Source organism: Alligator sinensis, unplaced genomic scaffold (genome assembly GCF_000455745.1).
Source record: "Alligator sinensis unplaced genomic scaffold, ASM45574v1 scaffold1580_1, whole genome shotgun sequence".
Classification (NCBI taxonomy): Eukaryota; Metazoa; Chordata; order Crocodylia; family Alligatoridae; genus Alligator; species Alligator sinensis.
In genome coordinates this window covers 85,567-94,054 of record NW_005843156.1, presented here as the reverse complement: position 1 = coordinate 94,054, position 8,488 = coordinate 85,567, and the positions used below count along the sequence as shown (strand labels likewise).

At 46.2% G+C, this 8,488-nt stretch overlaps 1 protein-coding gene across 1 annotated transcript in view; it reads left to right on the top strand.

The window, feature by feature from the left end:
• Positions 1-8,488, top strand: part of LOC106723108 (glutamate 5-kinase-like) — a gene marked incomplete at its 5' end in the record, with an annotated part of 35,288 nt that overhangs the window by 17,264 nt on the left and 9,536 nt on the right. The window contains one exon of the mRNA XM_025194075.1: positions 7,408-7,516. Coding sequence (XP_025049860.1) covers positions 7,408-7,516 — 109 coding nt within the window. The remainder of the gene's footprint in view (positions 1-7,407; positions 7,517-8,488) is intronic.

Below are 8,488 nucleotides of genomic sequence, written 5' to 3'. Positions count from 1 at the left end.
ACTCTTTCCTGCCTATGCAGGGGGTCGGACTCGATGATCTATTGAGGTCCCTTCCGACCCTAACGTCTATGAATCTATGAATCTAACCAAAATAAATTCTGACATAGCTAGTGCTTTTTGGTTCAGTAGCTGTTTGGTGGAGAAATCTGTCTTCTATCATATTGAGAAATATCAGGGCCTTTCCATTATTAGGACTCATTCATCAATCTCTGTGTTAGACTCAGTGATCTCTGATAGCATTACAGAGGTCTCGGTTTTACTTAAATCTGAACCGTGGTGCTCTAGAGCAGACACCCATTAGAATCATCCTTCGCTGTAGTTATTTTGACCCAAACAGATTGTGTTATTCATCCTATTCCATATTTCTTTGGTCCATCACATCACTAACCTACAGTGCTACCACACTGCTTTTGCATTTCCCCCCTGCCTGTATTTCTGGCCAACATGTCCCCTTGAATATCGGTGTTCCCTATGTTTCTGAACTAGCTTTTATCTTCTGAACTATTACTTCAAGGCATTTGGGTACGAACCAAGGTGCATTTTAGCTGCTTTAAGTGGGGAGGGAGAGCTGCTGTTTGGGAGGTTGCAGCATTGTAACCGAGCTTGCAATTGAGCTAAATCTCTGTCATTTTTGACTCGGGATGAAGTAGGGTTAAAATGAGAGCAGCTGTGCTGCACTTGTGTCACTACAGAATCATGCAGAGGTAACAGTTGATTATAACAGCTTGTATAGTATGCTTTGCTATAGCTACCATTGTTATATCTGTTTATACCGTGTTGCTGAGGCTTCAGTGTTTATCACGGACCACTCCCGTCCCTAACCACATCAGTGCAAGGTTTTCATTGCATTGTCTACCTGACTGCTCTTCCCATCAGTATTACTATTTTCCTCTGCATCTTTCTACTCCTTGCCATTTCTTTATCCATTGCTATATCTTCATTTACCTCATGTAATCTTACTGTTTACATAAACCAAGCATGGAGATTACATTACATTCTTTTTCCAGTCTCTCCCCACCCACATGAAATCACAACTACTTACTGACAGCAGAGGAATGTTGAGACTTGGGTCTCCTAAGTTTCATTCCAGGTTCCCTGGCAGTGGGTCTAATTGTTACAGACCCTCGTACCCTCTCCCTCTGCTCTTTTCTCCAACGCATCCTGGCTCCTGACATTCGCAGCGCCTCTCTCCAGTCACTGGTCTGTCTGCAGCTCCAGTTTGTCCCCTTTTTCAATTCCTGCCAATGAGTCCTACAGCTTCCAGCCTGTCCTTGTTCTTCTCTCTTATTTTGCAACGCTCTACATTTCAATCAGGCTGGTTTTTTCAAGAAAAGACATACAACTGGAAGGGACATCCTGGTTTAAAATCGGGTGTGCGTCTCTATAAACAGAGCAATGCATACTTTGCTAGAGAGGTTGGTCAGAGGCCAAAACTTCTGGAGAAGAATGATAACACATGCAAGTGTTTTTATCAATGAGGTGTAAGTTCCTTGACTAATTTAAGGAAAAGGAAGCAGGGAGGCAGAGGAAAGAAAAGTGGATGGATAGTCAGAGATGCACAGAAAGAATAAATATGAGCAGATTAGGTAAATACCTTTAAAAGAAAAATGAAGATGGTCCTTTATCCAAATGAAACTGCAGTGGCGAAATGAGGCATTTGGAAATAATACTTCTGTTGGAAATAGGACATTACAATGGGATACAAGATACCTCTGTTCTTACAAAACCTAGCAGGATGGGAGTTGTAGCAGCTAGGAGAGGCTAGGACCTTCTCTTTACACTTTCAAATGAGGGTAGTTTCTCTGTTTAACTGATCTGTCCTCTTTGGGGTCTTTTATATTGCTTCTTGAGTATCTAGGCAAACACCTTCAGCTCCTTCCAGGACCATTTGCCTCCATTGATATTCCCCAGATATTCAAACTTTGTGGCTGTCACCGGTTTGGGGCTGGATTGGAGTTCCTCATTAGTCCATTGCTAATGAGAATGTCTAGGATGAATCCCTGTTTAATGATACAAAGTTCTTCCTTCCAGTGAGGGTGAGTCAGGCTGTCTCCATAATCCTGTGTTTCCCTAGGGGAGTGAGAGGGAGTGCTCAGGAACCTGGGAAAGTTACAGGAACATGTTAGGTCCTCTTGACTTACTAATATATGATGCTCCCTACACTAACAGGCAGGGGCCTTCTGGCCTTCATTAACTCAAGATGGAAAGTGTATTGACAGTGCCTGTTTTTCTCTGCAGATCCAGCACCTGGTGGAAAGGACACAAATCCTAACTATTTAGTTCAGTTCCCTTCAAAATAGAAACAGTTGTTGGGTGAAGAGAGAGAAGCAAAAGGAATACAGTGTGTAAAATAAGATATGCCTGAAAAATAAGCTGAATAAATCTAAAAGGCACCTGACTAGCCTAAAGGGATGAGGGATTATCCATCCACTGACATATCATAAATGTGTTACAGACAGTCTTGAACCATCTGTGGATATCTGATCTGCCAATAAAAGAGATTGACAGGGGCCTGCTGGCCTTCATTAACTCAAGATGGAAAGCAATTTGTTTGCCATTATCTTTGTTTCAGAGTTAAAGCTGCCCTGACTGAAAACAAGGCTAGGAAGGACCTGTACCTTGGGCTGGCCTTTCTCTGCTTTTTGTCTCCATCAGCCAGACTACCTGCATATACACCCATTGTACTGTCTTCACATGGGTAGCCCCTTGCAGCTTCTGTCTGTGGCACCTCTTCTGGATCTTCTGTTCCTCTGAAGATCATGGTACCTATCTAGTCATAGGCTTTGTTCACAGTATTTATCTCACTGTAGCATCCACAGTAAACTTTCCTTTTTTTCTTCTTCCTTTCCATCTCTTGCACAGGTACCCATTCATTACATCCACCACTCTATCTTATTGGTGCATCCATCCATCTTGCATGTCCAACTGCCTGCAATATTGCTCCAACCCTACGTCCTGCAGCATGGGCAGCTGGTGCCTCCCGAGTCTGGGGAGGGGGGGCACCTGCAGGCACTGTAGGCAGCGTCAGTGGCGGGGCTGGAGCTGGTGAGCTCCCGCAGTTGGTGTCGGCGATGGGGGCGTAGCTGGTGAGTGCACCGGCGGTGGTGGCAGCGGGGCCAGAGCTGGCAAGCTCCTGCAGGTGCTGCCTGTTGGGGGGGTGGGGGGGGTTGGCTGTGCCCCACCCTACCCCCGCTACGCATCGCCAATGCCCTGCAGTAGCTCATCCATATTTCTGACCAGAGATTGAATTAAATTGCCCAATGCCTCTGGCAAAACAAGTGGGACTTGGGGTCATATGCGGATCATATAGTGTCTGCATGATGGAGATGGTCAGAGACATTGTCAAGGATCAGATGTCTGTTGGTTAGTAAACATATTTATTCATTAACTTTTCCCTGCTCTTTGCTAGCTAGAAACCTGTGAAGGATGAACAGTCCTGAGAAGTAATAGATCCAGAGCACATGTTAGTGCATAAGTCCGTACATTACATAGGCCTAGGGGAATGCAACCTTGATCCCTGGGAACTTGCTTGTCCCAGTTGCATTCTTAACAGGGTGGCAAGGTTGTACAGGGGCCCAAGACTCATTGTAACATTTAGGCAGATATATTGCAGTCATAGACATGGTTTGTATTCAGCTAAGGGCACCTGACAGTGCCTTGCCAACTGACTAGGATAAGCCCTGGGTGTCATCCTATAAATGCTCATAGCACTGTTATGCTGCTGACCCTTTAACTGTGTCTGTGTAGCAGATCAGTCCAGTCTTCCTGCCTTTGAGCTTTTAGTAGAATGTTATTCTACATTGCCCTTCCTTGACTTCTTGCCTCAGCAGCATATTGGATCATCTTACAACTCAGCTCTGTTCACTGGAACAGCCAAGATGCAATCTGCCTTTGGGTTTATACTTGGAGCAGACCCAGATCTGTCCATTAAGGATGTGGGGAAATGGAACGTCATTGTTAGATGCTGGTTAATGGAGCACCTGATCTTTGGTAGCTTCAGTCCTAAGTAGAAAAATAACATTTTCATGACACTAAAAAAAAAAAAAAAAAGCAGACGAGAAAGTTCAGGATGGCTGGGGCAGTACATGGGCTTCTGAGCAGAGAGCTGCTGCTCCATCTGCCTCCACAGTCCCTGGACATTTGTACACATGATGCCATTAACATATATACATGATGAAAATGTCACTTTGTATGGCTTAATGACGTTAGAGTGTACATGTGCAGGACTTTTGGGGGGTCTTAAATGACCTTGCATTATTGCAAACTGAACTACATCTGGATGTACAGGTCAGTTGCGCATCATACGCGCATTTAACTTGCGCGAATTCAACTATACGCGGGGGGTGGGGAGGGCTTGAGTTTGCACGCGTGCCTGGAGCTGTGTGGCTGGCTGCCAGGCATCAGCAGCAGTGTGGTGGTGGCTGGGCGGCACGCAGCCATCCCCGCCACCACCCTGCGCTGTGCCGCTGCCGCTGGCTGCACAGCTCTAAGCACGGCTCTGCGGCAGCGGCAGGAGGTTTTGGAGGCAGAGGCAGTCACTGCTGGCATGGTAATATGTGATTTCACTCTACGCGATTTTCTCCTTACACTCTGCCTTTAGAACATAACCCCCGCGTAAGATGCAACTGACCTGTAGTTTAGTTTGCAATGTTGCAAATTGCAACAGTGAAGCTGTTGGCTCACCCTCCCAGCCATGGGAGAGGTGGGCAGGCTCTGCAGAAGAAAAGGATCGGGCCTCTCGCCGCTTGTGCTTTTAGCAGTTTGCTGTGGCTGGCTGGATGCCTGGGGCTGCTTGGGAAAGAGCTGGCTTGCCCTAAGGGCAGCACGGGGAGGCAGCAGGAGGGTGGCTGGGTGCCCTGGCAGTAGGAGAAGGTGGTGGAGATGGTGTACAAGGCACTGGAAGTCCAGATGGACTCATGGGGAAGTTGGATCAGGTGCCTCTGAACTGGGGCAGCACCCGGCCCACCTGTAACCTGCCTGGGCAGCCCTGGGGGGTACCACTGGTGAGGAGGAAAGGACCAGAGCCTCCCATAGCTCAGGGACTGCTCGGTCCACTGGCAGCTTGCCCCCTGGCTGCAGGCAGGCTCCAGCTCTGCCAAAAGAACAAAAAAATAAGGATTGGACCCCTGGCCATAAAGCGATGGAAAAATTGGAATGATTTAGTCCCCAGAGTTTTATTTTATGTCCCACCATTTGAATTTAGGGGGCATAGAATAAAGCTTTGGGTCACATGTACAAGTGCCCCCCTGTGCTCCCAGGTCATAGCTTTGGGATACTTGGAGTGTGCCATGCTCTCTTTCAACCTAGAGCCTGTTCTGAGTCCCTCTGTGTCCCACTGTAAGAAAATACTTCAGATTATTTCTTAGACCTGCAGGCTTCATCCAAACACACTCTTCTGCCTTTGAAATGCAGGATAAGGCTCAGATGTTCAACTGGTCCTTAAAGTATGAATTTCAGGTGGTATTATGCTATGTAGAACAAGAATGTTTTGGTGTATTTAGCTTTCCTGTTGGCCCCATAGCATTTAATAATGTTCTCTATGAATCCTTTTAGAAACCCACACGATTTTTTGGAGAACAAAGTCCTGCCTAGGAGATATTTGAATCATCTTATAAAATTTGATAGCAAGGATAGGGTTTTTTTATTCCATAACATGGGATGGTTCAAAAAACCTAGAGAGAGTAGTCCCCTTTCCATGACATTCTGTAGCAGGTTCCCATGGTGGATTCTAGGAGAGGGTGGGATAGAAGCACAGTTGGATAGAGAGGCTGATTCTTCATTACTGTGAATTTTGACCATCCCACCTCTCGTTTAATCACTGGTTTGATCTTATTATTACTTCTGCCTTGCTGAGTCCCAACCACTTCCTTGGGCCACCAGTAGGGGTGTGTATTAGGAAGGCATGGGGTAGCACAGGATTGTCCAAGTTTGGAACAGCCAGGGGTTGCATGCCACATAAGCCTCCCCACCCGCCTCCCTGCTCCGAGCACACGGTGCAGGTGGTAGCATCAACACTTCCCTCCCACTTGCCTGTTTAACATGTGACAAGCCCCCTCCTACCGTGTTGCCTGCTGGCACTGGATTTATGACCCAGATACTTTGTTTTGGGTGGACCCAAACTTTCAGACCGATCATGACTTTTTTAGTAGATAATAGGTAAATGTTATTGATACACCATGATAGCAGATGAGAATAATGTAGGCAAGGCAAACAATTTTATATTTACTAGTCTTAAGGCTGTTACAGAGGGAAGTTACATCTGGCCAGAACGTGAGCTTTACCCTGAGGTTTTTTTTTTAATCTTAGATGTCAGCAGCCTGGAGGTCGAGGGCCGAGGCCTGCGCTTCCCCTCCTTCCACCCTGAGAGATGGGTGAGATGGACTGGTGGTGTGTGCTCTGTTCATGGTAGCCTAGGGTTTCCCTTTTGGGGACCCTTTGCTGCGCTGAAATTTCTTCTTCTGCATTCTTTCTCATTCTCTGATAACTCTTTATCTTTAGGTACTGTTGATTGTTTTTTTTTTGGTGGTGGTTGTCACACTTTTTACATTTTGTCCTGCTAACATATTTTTTTTTTGTTTTAACAAACCAATTACGTGCACACATCTTAATTTGATTATTTATTGGTCTCCTCATTTAGTTGGTTTACCAAAACTGGAAATTTCAAGGGTTCTGCAGCTGAGCACTATGATCTAATGCCACCTTATTTTGTGTTATGGAAGTGTGGTACATGTCTCCAATTTCTTAGCCTGTGTATGCCCACTTGTTTCTTGGCCTCAGACATGGTGCCTGTTAGTTTTAGAGACAGTGGGCCTTGAAGGAAATGTCACAAACAAGCAATTAACCCTTGCTGTTGTCCTGGACCATTGTTCTAGTACAATATCTACTCTACCTACAGGCCAATTTTCAAAAGCAAACCTTTAAATATTACTTTTTAGTCATCACTGCTGTGCCCCAGAAACCCTGGCCACCCCAGCAGCAGGAGAAATGGGGAGGGGTTGGGGGGAGGAGTGGGGATGGCAGTATTTGAATGGAAGCCTGCAGGCCATACAGTAACTCCTTGAGGGTAGATCTGGCCCATGAGCCACTACTTGGACAGCCCTGGGGATAGGAAGTAGGGATGAAGGGTGTAACCAGTGGAAGTATGAAGGTGGGGAAGACTTTTGGCCACTTTTGGTGTTCATTGAGGGACTAGAGGTATCCAAAGAAAGAAGAGGGTCTCAGGAAAGAGAGCAAGAGCTAGGGGGAAGGCAGGTTTCCTGCTGTGGGCAAGAGGAGCATGGGGAGAACAGAATCTGAATTTACATGCTTCAGAAGAGGGCCTGTGACACCCTGAAGTTATAGAGAAGGGTAAGTGTGAGCTGAACTGACAGCTGTCTTCAATAACTGAGTTCTCCTTCCCCATTGCAGCTCTTTTGGGCATTTCCAAGCGAAGGCACATGGTCTGGCTTCAGGGTCACCGACGAACAGTGAAAGTCTACGACAGGGGCTGTGTCTGACCAGGATTTCTGTCACCAAGGTAGGCACCAGTGGCTCACGCTGCTTAATCATGTTAGGTGGGTGATCTGCATGCCCTCCCACTGAGCCCAGAGAAAGTCAGCACAGGGCTGAGGGAACTAGACCCCCAGGAGCTAGTAGAACCATGCTCATCACCTTGAGTTGGGGATCTGGCCTGTTAGCTTTAAAATATCCTGTACTCAGCACTTAACAGAATTCAGATAAAAAAAGGGCTAGGTCCTGAACTTTGCCATATCTGCATTTAGCAGAGCTGAAGAAAGAGGGACCCAAAGCTGCTTTCAACAGACATCGCTTCCCCTGTTCTGATCCATCCTGCTGTCAGTCTCATCTCTCAGTGTAGCTTAGAACACCCTTAGGTCTAATCTAAGTTACAGGCACAGCCATAAGGAGCTTTTCCAGCAATCAGGAACTGCCAGGGTGGAAGAGTTGTCACCTCGCTCTGCTAGTCCCCATGCCGTGAGCCACAAAGTGGTTGGTGGTTGATAAGTTAACCACAACTCTCTGCTACACCCCCACACAAAGGGAATCCTGAAGGAGCAGGTAAAGTCAGTTTGTAGCTCCCTAGAATATTTGCATTTTTATCAGCTCAAACTGCTTCTTTCATAAATCTGAAGTTCACTGCGAATAAACAATACTGTCTCAGGTGCACCACAATAAATGGAAACAAATGTACCACATCAGTGGTTCCCATAGCTAGGCCTTCAAGTCCCTCCTACATTGCTCCTGGGCATAGGAAATTTAGTTTTCCACAAAACATGTTTTTTTTTCAAGGTGCCAGGGAAAGGAAAGCATGGTATTGCCTCTAGCATGTTACTCAGCAGTGGACCAGCAAATGTTGAGGTCACTGCTCCATACTGTAAAATAAGAGTAGACACATGTACCTTCTGAGAACTATCCCACATTTCATGGTAACACAGTCACATAGATGAATATGTTGTGCAACTGAACCAAACATGTTATTTATTCATGCCAT